We start from the raw sequence: 12,184 nt of genomic DNA, 5'->3' as shown, positions 1-12,184 counted from the left end.
ACAGCTGTAAGCCACTGTCTCTTAGTACAAAAGTGAGTGGGTACATTCGTAAACGTCTCAAAATTCTTGGTGTCCTGTGCAGATAACACCCTCTTCTTGTTCCCACACTTGAAAATATATAACGGGATTTGAGGACAGTCTAAAAATTCAGTGCATCTACTTAGCAATCTACTTCATGTCTTATGCCTTTGCATTCATGTCCTTTCTGAGAAATGTCTTTCCCTCTCACCTTTGGGAACTGTTCCTAATTCATCATCTGCCATTCTACCTACAACTTAAAAGTTCAGTTTTCCCTCACCAGGGCTGCTCTGTTTCTTTGACATGTTGCCCTTATGTTTGTTTGCTTGTCCACGTAGGAAGGGAGAACCTCCACGCAGGCATGTTTTTGTCTTAGTTATCCTAGAGTTCCTTCAGTGCCCAGCAAAGCACTGAACATACAGAAGGTACCAAGTACATTGCACTAAGTTGAGAATAGCAAATTTGCCCCTCATCTCCCTGACACTGTGTTTCGTTATTCTTTTCCAAGGAAAGCATCCCCTTATGACAGTTGAATAGGAGGTGTGCTTTTAAGCAAAAGGTGTTACACTGGTTAGCTGTGGGTCACTGTGACCAGTTGGTAACCAATCTCTTAAAGATGCTGAAAAAGGTCTAACACAGAGCAATTTCTTTTTACACCCAGGAGAAGGTGGAGTGTGTTGCCATTAACTAAGCCAGCACTTTTTGTTCTCTACATGAATAGAAAAGGCAATAGTTGCTGAAATATTGGTGAAATGTAGCACAAAAGTAAAAACAAAAAAAATAAGTAAAAGAAATGGCTAACATGTCACCAAAGACTAACAAAACTCTGAAATGGTTATTTCACATTCTATGCTCTTAAAACATAAAGTATATAATAAAACAGATCAGCAAATTAAACAGCATAAACTCATCACCTAGTGAGACAGGTAGTACATCAAAAGTTTAGCTCCTTCTACTTATGTGGATGCCAGGGCCCTGTCTTTACCTCTGAGAAAAGTGATTTCTTGGGCTTGGGATTTATTGACCCCATTTGTCTGAATTTTAAATGGCAAGAAGAAATGTCAGAATATGAGTTGTATTCCTATTTGTTGGAACCAGAGTGGGCCTACATAATTTCTGCAAATGTTCAATTGTACTTCTTTGTTTGTATGGCTCATTGTAAATCCACTCACATTTTATATACATTTGGATGATTTCTGTGAGCCAAGCCTGTGCTCAGTACTGCCTGAACTGATTGTAACAAAGGACTATGAATACACTACAGAGCTAGCTCTCCCTGAGTGCCCCAAGCAGAAGACAAAGCAGCCAAACTGTTAATTGTAGGGCATATTGAAGGTTGCTAAGGGGTCTCTGAGATCAGCTGAGGTGGTAAACAGGGTAAGAACTAGCCAGAAAGCACAGTATGGCGGGAAGCCATGTGCGTAAGGTCTAGGAACATTTCGGGGCTTTATGTGGAACTTTCTACAAGTGAACTGTAAAGTCTGAGTCTGGGAGTGGGGATGAGGAATCAGCTCAAAAGGAAATCTGTGGGTCTTTCTTTGTTACTTTCTTTGTTTCTTTCTTTCCTTTCTCTCTTTCCTTTTTCTTTCTCTCTCTTTCTCTCTCTCTTTCTCTCTCTTGTGGGTTTCAAACTTAGGACCTAGGTGCCATCCCAAGTTTCTTCACTCAAGGCTACCACTCTGAACCACAGCGCTACTTCCAGTTTTCTGGTGGTTAATTGGAGATAAGAGTCTCATGGACTTTCCTGTTCAGGCTGGTGTTGAGTCATGATCCTCAGATCTCAGTCTCCTGCATAGCTAGTACTACAGGTGTGAGCCACCTGTACCCAGCTTGTGGCGCATTCTTAATACTAGGTTTTTTGCACTTATTCTATGTACAGTGCAGTGGGTTTGGTAGTGATGATAAAAGATTTAAAGGAATAAATGCCTGTATTTAAGGACAGTAACATCTTGAGAAATGGGATGTGGATTTAGGATTGTACTTCCACACAAAGAGCACCAACATGTTGCTGGTCATACAGAGATGGCTAGGGTTACCAACAGCTGAGTGAAACCCTGGAGAAATATTTAAGATAGAAGCTGTTAACTATCACATGGTATAAATTTTGTCTTCCTCATGGTGTTTGTGTAGGTGTTTTGTTGATGAAGTAAAGAATATTCACACAAGCCGGGTACTGGTGGCTCATGCGTATAATCCTAACTACTCAGGAGGCTGAGATCTGAGGATCATGGTTCAAAGCCAGCCCAGGCACAAAAATCTGTGAGACTCTTATCTCTAGTTAACCACCAGAAAACTAGAAATGGCACTGTGTCTCAAGTAGTTGAGCTGAAGAGCTCAGGGACAGTAGCTAGGCCCAGAGTTCAAGACCCATGACCAAAAAAACAAAAACAAAAATCAAAACAAAACAAAACAAAAACAACAAAACACATACACAAAAAATAACTGTCATGCTTCTGATTTCTAACTTTAGTAAACAACAGTTATGGAATTGCTTTGTTCCAAACCTGTCAATAGCCACCAGCTCTCTTAAGTATCCTTAAAGATAATACTATCCAATAAAACTTTCGGCAGTGACGAATTATGTTCTAGGAGGCGTTCAATGGCTAGTTCAGTGGCAGATAGGAAAGCACACAGTCAGACTAAAGGTGGGAGCAGAATGCATAGGGGAAGACAGATAAACTTGGTGCTTATGTCATGTGCAGAGGCCTTTCCCTAGTACAGAAGCTCCATTCATAGAGGTGGGCTTTTGGGGTTCAGTCTCTTTTCTCAACACTCCCTGTAATAGATTGCTTTGTCACTCCTAGCATTTTCATGGCCTGTTCCCTCTCCTTATGATGAAGGTCTTTTATTTTAATTAACAAATTTTACTAACTGATTTTTTAGTAACTGATTCACTGATTTCATATTTCAAAGGTCAAGTTTAACAAACAAATATTCAAGAATGGAATCTCTGTATGCAATCACTGGCACATAAATTTAAGAACAAAATTAAAATTAAGTTGAGAGTTTGTATGTCATAGATACATATTGATCTATATACTAGATTAATATGTCTATAGAATATATATCCCATCATAGATTTAGATGTCTATGTAGTTATATTTATATCTCCAAGTTCATGTCCATGACCTTGAGTACCTGAGTACTGAGTCATGGCTCTTGTGTGTTTGGATCTAATATCCACATATCAAGGAGACCATGCGCCTTTTGTTCCTTTGGTCTTGGCTTATTTCACTGAACATGGTTTGCTCTAGTTTCATCCACTTCCCAGTGAATGCCATTATTTTTTTATTTATTTTTTAATTTTTTAAATATTTTTATTGTGTAATGTCATTATTTTTATCTTGTCTGGTGGCTATGTAGAATTCCATTGTGGTGTGTATATATATATACATATATATATATCATATTTTTTGTATCCATTCATCTGTAGTGGGGTTGCATCCATTCATCTGGGTTGATTCCATCACTTGGCTATTGTGAACAGTTATGCTGAAGGTCTTTATACTCATGTTGCTACTCGTCTACCACATTGCCTTCCTCCATAGCTAGGTACAACCATCACTTCTTCACTTCCTCCCAAGCAGCGAGGATGTACGTCACCCAGCACTGGTTGAGTCTTGTTATCATTCATTGTGACAGCTGTTTGTCTCACAGTTCTCTGACTTTCCCTGAGGGATTTGCTTGTTTATTTGATATATCTTTTCTATTTCCCTCTGAGCAGTGATTTCTTTTTTCTTTCGTTCTTTTTCTCCTTTTGGTTTATTCCCTGATGACACTGTTTTTGATTGCTGTACCCTCTGTCTTGTGTATAAGTTTATCTGATTTGGGGAAGGAAAGGGGAATCACTGAACAGGTGGAATAAAGGGTAAACCCATTCACCAGTGATACTCACTGGACACTATGTTGGAAATGAACTTTACAACTTGGGAGGAGAAAAAAGTGGGAGAAAATGAGGGAGGGGGCAACACTGTGCAAATAGAAATGTAGTCATTATCTGACTGATGTAACGGTAATCCCTCTGTACATCACCTTGACAATAAAATCTAGATAAAAAAGGAAAGAAATAGTCTTTAATAGCAGTGGAGCACCCCATTTCTGAGATGAAAGGGAAGGACTCCATTGAGGCTAGCATAGTATGGAGCTGGCACCTTCAAACAGCAAGCTCTCAGTATGTTCACCAGTGCAAAAATGTTCCCTGCCTTTATATGTTCCTTCTTGTCAAGTATTTGCAGCAGATCTAGGGTCTTCTTTAACAAGCAAGCTAATTAGCTATAGAAAAGGCTAAATAGGCTTGGAAAAGAAGAGTTACTTGAAGAGCTGGAGGATTAATATAAACTTTTCTCCCTAGCCTTTAGTGAGAAGAAAAACAAAGGGAGAAATTCCTTGAATTTGCCTGTAAATGTAACCTCTACAAAAGGGCTTCCAAATGGATGCAAATTCATTCCATGAAAGCGAAGTTCTCAATACCCAGGAGCTTCAGTTGAAAGAGCAACCTAGCCCCAGCTTCTAGAAAGGGGATCAGTGTTTTCACACTCCCCCCCTCCCCCACCAGCCAGATTTGTGGCTGGCATGTTATGGTCCAATGGATTCAAAGGTAAAGTTAAATGTTTATTGGTTTGGGGATCAGTAACACTCTGTGTGTGTGTGTGTGTGTGTGTGTGTGTGTGTGTGTGTGTGTGTGTGTGTGTGTGTGTGTGTGTGTTGATCATGGGGCTTGAACTCTGGGCCTGGGCTCTGTCCCTGAGCTCTTCAGCTCAAGGCTAGTGCTCTACCACTTGAGCCACAGTACCACTTCCAGTTTTCTGGTGGTTAATTGGAAATAAAAGTCTCACTGGAGTGCCTGGGCTGGCTTTGAACCATGATCTTCAGATCTTAGCCTCCTGAGTAGGATTACAGGCATGAGCCACTAGCACCTGGCCAAACTTCTTTAATTCTCAAAGAAATGTTATGCCATAGGACTTAGATATTATAATCACCCTAGGTCACCACTATGTGTAACCTCCTCCTTCTCTTTCTTCTCCTCCACCTCCTCCTCCTCCTCCTTTGTTTATGCTAATCCTGGGGCTTGAACTCAGGGCCTGGGGACTGTCCCTCAGCTTCTTTGGCTCAAGGCTAGTGCTCTACCATAGCTCCATTCCTGGCTTTTTTTTTTTTTTTTGCCAGTCCTGGGCTAGAGCTCAGGGTCTGAGCACTGTCCTTGGACTTTCTCATGGCTAGAGCTCTACCACTTGAGCCTCAGCACCACTTCTGGCTTTTTTCTATGTATGTGGTACCGAGGAATCGAACCCGGGTCTTCATGCATGCTAGGCAAGCACTTTAACCACTAGGCCAAACTCCCGGCCCCCATTCCTGGCTTTTTTGGGTGCTTAACTGGAAATAAAAGCCCCACAGACATTTTTTTGTGGCTTTGAACCACAATCCTCAGATCTCAGCCTCCTGAGCAACTAGGATTAGAGGCATGAGCCACTGGTGCCAAGCTTATAACATGACTTGTGTTTGTAGATAGGGTCCTTTATATATGATGCAGGCAGTTTTTATTGAAACAAACAGCATTGTCCAATCTTAGCTGTAAAAGAAAAGGTCAGGAATAGAACAAAACCCAGATATGAACAAAAAGAAATTAGCTATTTTTTAAATGATTCTGAAAGACAGCCAACCTGAAAGTCCAGATTTTAGAAAGTAAAGATATTAGAAAGGGATGAATTTTAAAAATAAAGGATCCAGGTGCCAGTAGCTCATGTTTCTAACCTTAGCTGTCTAACCTCCAGACTAAGATCTGGAGAATTGCTGTCAGTCAGGTCTGGAAGAAAAACCTATGAGATTCTATCTCCATTAATAACCAACAAAAAAAAAATGGGCTGAAGGCATGGTTCAAGAGTCAGAGTGGCAGCTTAGCAAGCAAGCTGAGCAAATGCAAGGCCTTGAGTTCATATCCCAGGATCAGTAAAAATCTATTAAAACAAAACAAACAAATAAAATAAGGAACTGGAGATATGACATAGTAGGTAGAACAGTGGCAGTGAGCAAGAGCATGAGACTGAGGTCAAACTCCAGTACCAGCATACAACAAACGAAAACATAGATAGGATCTTTAAAGATGTAATTAATTTGAAATGAAGTCATGAAAGTGGCTCCTAAGCCAATAGAACTAGAGTCAGTTACCTACATGTTTAAGAGCAGGCTTCAGAGAAATCTTGACCTGGACCTACATCGTGACCTTGAACCTATAGCCTCTAGCACTGTGGGAAAATAAATTTCTCTTGTTTAAGCCTCCAATCTCAGATAGTTTTCATGGTAGCCCAAACTAGGATAATAGTCAAAGGTGGTCAATGATCTGTATACTCTGCTGTGTATAAGGAGCCAGTCATCTGTGTGCATTTGGTCTAGGCTTTGGGTAAGGGATTCCTGAGGCCATGGATCTTTGTTGGGTGGCATCTAGTCATTAGAGCCCTCTGCCTTCCTGGACCAGTGACTTCTGGCTGTGGCTGGATTTGTAGATCCTTGTTAATTCATCACCAAGTGTGACAAAGTGAACTGCAGTAAGCTCATCAAGAGATGCTTTGCCCAAGCCTCATGAGCTTTCTTTCATAACTCATGGTTTGTGGAGACTGGCACAGACTTGGGCCAGTACTGGCTGGGCAACTCCCTAGGTGATTGAAAGTCATAATAAATTCTTCCTTCCTCTCTAAAATGGCAACTCAAGGAGAAGGAAGTTCTTGGATCATCTTGCTAGAGGCTGTATCCTAAACATTGGAGACTCCGCCCATTCCAAGCTCATTAGAATATATGGAAGAAACAGAAAATCCAATTAAAACAAGATCCCACAAGACATTCTCTTAATGTGTCTGCATTTGATTATCAGGTAGGCCTGTAGAGATGGGATCTAACTTATATTCTGCTTGCATTCTTATATAAACATTACTATTTTATTTCACAGACCAAAATACTTTTTTTTCTCAAAATATTTTTTGAATGGGATTCTAGCATGGAAAACTGCTCATAAAATGGAGACAATTTCTAGTCACTCTCCAGCCATTCACTCTCTGTCTCTCTGTCTCTTGGTCTGTCTGTCTATCTCTCTCTGTTGAGGCAGTCTCTTTAAGCTACACAGAGGCTTAAAGGGATCATTCTCCCTTCTTGGTTCTGACTCTGCAGCAGAACAGATAATTCAGCTGTATGCTTTTTCTGAATGCTAGCCTTAGTGTGTTTGTGCCGTGTTATTACCTTGTGATGTGAACTGGCACTTCTGTGAGGCAATTGGATAACAGGCACTCAAAGCCTCTGCTGCACTGTCAATATTATTAACATCATAGAAACATGGATATTTTATGGCATCATTTTTAATGGTCTCATTATACTGCTTCATAAAGGAATATACCTTTAGGTATTTCTCTAGTCCCAATTATAAATAAGACCAGCCATGTTTATAAAAGATTCCTTGTACACAGTAATTTCTAAAGAAAACAATATGTTCAAAAACTAGATTAGTCCATGGTAAAACTATAGTATAGTCTACTAAAATAAGCTAGTGATGTTTATCAGGTTATATGAGAATGCCTATACCAATAATAAATAAAAGAACCCATTTCCCCAAGTCCTTGCCAGCCTCTGTATAGACTTTTGTGAAAACAAACCTACTTTGAACATTTGTTAGTTGTTAATTTGGCCAAGTTTCTTAGCTTCTTAAGTAAAGAAATGCAAATCCCTCTTAGGTTGTTATTGCAAAGGTCAAATAAGACCATTTGTACATGATACTCAGCACTGTCCTTGGCACATGGAAAACATTCAGTAGATGTTTACTCTTCTAGATGAGATAAAGGAGAAAAATGGTCAAGAGCAAGGCTCTGGAGGCCAACAATCTAACTTAAAATTCTGTCTTCACTACAGAATTTAATTTTATGTCATCTGGGTATAGAATGTAGCCTCTCTGCGCCTCCTTCTCTGGTGTGGGAAATAGAAATAGATTTCCTCATAGGTGTCTTTTGAGGACTGAGAGAATGAATTTAGGTAAAGGAATCCTGGTTCATGCAAACATTCAATACATATTAGATGTTGGTTATTTCACATTTGCACTTTCATTTTCTGTCTGATGTAATGCTTAATTTCATTTATTTGGATACTAGAAAAATCACATACAGTTTTTGTTTTTGCAAAATACCTGTTCATGTTCATTGACTATATTTCTTTTTCATGTACTGAATTTTGGATTTAAGAAATCATATATATATATATATATAACTTATATCTGTTATATTTTTGCTATGCTTTTTGATTTATCTCTCTTTTATTTTTTGCTTATTTCTAGCTTGCTATGGAACTGAGCCATGGTGTGACTCAACAGAAAAAGGTACAAAACTTCTGCATTTGCAAAATTTCCTTTATGAAAATTGTAATTCAGTAAATAAAATGAGTCATATGCAAATGGGAAGCTAACAATTAGGGAAAGGCAACAGAATAAATACTAAAGTAGTACCAATAGTAATGGCATGAACTGTCTGCTTTGCGAGTAGCTTGTTTCATTGCGAAGTTCAGATGAGCTATTTTTGCATCTTGGACTTGGTGAGTCATTTACCATTGAAGTGCTTGTTGTGAAATGACGTTTACCCTTGAAGTGTGAAGGTTGGATTGAAAGATGATTTGAACTCCTGAGAATGCTGCCATAATCTGAGAATGAGGAACTGGCTTAGGATATAACCTTGCTATCTTAATGGGAAAGGAATCCGTACAATATAGTTCTGAGTCCTCTGATCTTTTGGTATTGATGAGAGCACACTCTAGCATGGAATAGTCTTGCCATTGTTATCCTAATTATCTCTCACTTACTCCTTTCAGAATTTATCTGTACTAACCAGGCACCAGCAGTTTAGGCCTATAATCCTAGCTACTCAGGAGGCTGAGCTCTGAGGATTGTGGTTTAAAGCCAGCCTGCGCAGGAAAGTCTGTGAGACTCTTTATCTGCAGTTAACCACTAGAAAACTGGAAGTGGTGCTGTGGCTCAAAATGGTAGAGTGCTAGTCTTGAGTGAAAAAGCTCAGGGACAGTGCCCAAGCCCTGATTTCAAGCCCCACAACTGAAAAAAAAGAAAAGGATATATATATACTTCATTTTTCTGTTTCTTCCCTGTAGATTGACGAGTGGTGTGGAGGCTGGGCCATCTGGATATATTTGTGAGCCCAGGCAGAGGGAGCAGGAGGAGGGGTGTGAGGTCACTATAGCCATCATAGTTATAGGGATTGGGAGGAGAGACTGTATGGCAAAAGAAGCCCCAGCACACCCTGCAGCTCTTGGAGACATCAGGAGGGAGGTGTTTGTTGGGTACTTGGTTCAGTGTAGATGGAATCCGTTACTGAGTGATCTACCAAAACAACTTGGTAGACAGAGCATGAGCCTGAGTTCCTAAGACCTAGGCTACCTGACACCTGCTTCATCCACCTATACTAGCCAACAGGCTGTGACTGACTGCAAGAGGAAGCATGTAATGGTGTTTGGTAGCCCAAGAGCTCAGCCATTTTAGAACAGGGAATAGAGAGCTGTGGGTCTGTCAGATGTGAATGTATGCACACAGAGCCTCATCTGCTAGCACGCTGTTTGCTTATTTTTATTTTATTTTATTTTTTATTTATTTATTTTTTTGCCAGTCCTGGGCTTGAGCTCAGGGCCTGAGCACTGTCCTTGGACTTCCTCAAGGCTAGAGCTCTACCACTTGAGCCTCAGCACCACTTCCGGCTTTTTTCTATGTATGTGGTACTGAGAAATTGAACCCTGGTCTTTGTGCATGCTAGGCAAGCACGCTATCACTAGGCCAAACTCCAGGCCTAAATAGACTTTTTTTTTTTTTTTTTTTTTTTTGGTCAATCATGGGCCTTGAACTCTAGGCCTGGGTGCTGTCCCTGAGCTCTTTAGGTCAAGGCTACAGCCCTGCCCCTTGGTGTGGGTGTTGTCCCTTGAGCCACAGTGCCACTTCCAGTTTTCTAGTGGTTAATTGGGATAAGAGTCTCAGGGACTTTTTAGTACCTGGGCTGGCTTTGAACTGTGATCCTCAGATTTCAGCCTCCTGAATAGCTATGATTACAGGCATGAGCCTCCGTGCCGGGCTTTAGATGTTATTTTTGAGTTGATTTTTAGAACAGTTTTAGATTCATAGCAACACTGAGTTGGAGGCATGAAGATTTCTTACATTTGTTTTTTTTTCTATCCAAACCCATGCATATTACATTATCAAAAGTCTCCATCAGAGGCGTGCATTTGTTACAATGGGTGAGAAGCCTACACCAAGTAGACTCTTGGTGTTACAGTTCCTATGATATATTTGAGCAAATGTAAAATGATGTGTATCTGCCATTACAGTATTATTTTTATTGTTCTAAGCTGTTCCAGCATTCTAACTCATCATCTCTCTTTCACAGTTGCAAACTGAGCTTTGTAGGTGCCATAGTTCTTTTCCTAGAATGTCATTTGTCTGGAATCATGAAGTATATAGCAGTCTTGTTTCATAATTTTCAGCAATCCTGGATGGAAAGGTCTTGTAATCCCCTTTCTCTAGAATGGAATGTTAAGGGTCTGAGATGTGCAGCAAGAGAAGGTGGAAGTGTCATCTGATGCCGAGTTTTGGGCCATTCTTCCTAATAAACAGGGAGAGATACTCACTGGTGTCCTGTTTTTGCAAGGCTTTTCTCCGTGGCTCTGCCTAATTTCCTTTTTGTCAAAGGAAAAATGTATTTCAAATGTTTTTTTTTCTTCTGTTACTGCTTCAGTCAGGGATCTAATTTTCTATTTGTTCTAAAGTCCCAGTTGAAATATTGCTATCTGTTTTTCTGCTAAATCTATCCTGAAAGATACAGTCCTGCTTTCTGATTCCTCCTGCCTCTCCCTCCCTCCCCTCCCCCCAGCCAGACATTCCCCCACCTCATCTCTGTCAGTGATGGGGATTGTCATAGCAGCCACAGCTCACAGCCTTCCCAGGAGAGCTATGCTCTTTGTCCTACCATTCCCTCTCATCCCTAACTCCTTTCCGATGAATTACCTTGGGATAGCTAGGCTGTTTCATACATACATTCTCTAATGGGACACACAGGTCCCGCATTACAAGCCTGCTTCTATGCAGGAGAGCAGTTAGTGTGTGCTTTGGAGCCAGGCTTCTTCTCTGGTTTCATTGTCCCTGAGTGACCAGAGATCAGGACCTGCCTGTAGCAAAAGGACAACAGAAGTGCATTTCAACTCCTGTCTTCTCCCCCAGAGAAGCCTACCTGCTTCAGAGGTAAATGACCACTCTGTGCCCTAGAGGAGGTTTGACCAGAACACAAAGAGCTCCAGACTCTGCACAGTTTCCACAGAGCAAACACTGGGTCTTTCAGTAATATCCTGGGTGGATGAATGACCCGAATCCTAGGGTCTTCAACCCCAAGGAAAAAGCTCCACAGTCAACTAAGGTGAAATTTTTGTTGAAGAGGATCTCAGCATTGAATTTAAGTTGTTTTAAAAATATGTGTATTAATGTGGTTTCTCCTTTATCTGAATATGCAGACTGAGATGAATTCCTGTTACATCTTAAACTTGAACAGAAAACACTCCAGGGGCTGAGTCATTTTCATGCATAGATGTTTTCTGTTCTGACTGTACTTTCCCACCTGGCCAAGCAGCTTGCTATTCCAAGAGCTGCTGCATTTCTACCTTAGTGCTTTCGCTTGAGGGTGCTGGAGAAGATGCATCAGAATAAAGCATTTATGTGTACATTAGTGTGCTTTGAACTGTGTGACCTAGCTGCTCTGGGTACTGATACCTCAACCAGGAATGAGCATCTGACACACACACACACAGCTGCACACCACCTACAGTTTGGACGTAGCCTGGCACTAAAACTCTGCTCAGCTAGGCTGTTCTACATTGTGGGGTGGGGGTGGGGGAGTGGAGAGAGGAGACTGATCAACATATTTCTTCCCTTGGTGACTTTAAGTACAATAAACAGCAATCAGCATACTGTAGGATGAGAAGAAGCCAAACACACAAGGAAAACGTGGTAGGCAGAAGTTCAGTAGCAATCAATACCACACGTAAGACAGAAGCTGCCTGGTGGGTCACTTGATTGAATAACAGGTAAACAGGTAATGGATTTATATCTAAGAGAACCCAGGATGACACTGCTGAGAATTGTGTTGCTTCCTCA

General features: G+C 40.7%; 1 protein-coding gene across 1 annotated transcript in view; it reads left to right on the top strand.

Annotated features, from left to right (window-relative positions):
* Ddx10 (DEAD-box helicase 10) overlaps positions 1-12,184 on the top strand; it is a 171,975-nt gene that overhangs the window by 150,273 nt on the left and 9,518 nt on the right. Inside the window, exon 18 of the mRNA XM_090319567.1 lies at positions 8,327-8,368. Coding sequence (XP_090175693.1) covers positions 8,327-8,342 — 16 coding nt within the window. The 3' untranslated portion in view covers positions 8,343-8,368. The remainder of the gene's footprint in view (positions 1-8,326; positions 8,369-12,184) is intronic.

This window comes from Megascapheus bottae, chromosome 27, assembly GCF_031878675.1.
Source record: "Megascapheus bottae isolate mThoBot1 chromosome 27, mThoBot2.hap1, whole genome shotgun sequence".
Classification (NCBI taxonomy): Eukaryota; Metazoa; Chordata; class Mammalia; order Rodentia; family Geomyidae; genus Megascapheus; species Megascapheus bottae.
The sequence above is the reverse complement of the archived record's forward strand: the minus strand, read 5'-3'. Positions and strand labels throughout refer to the sequence as shown.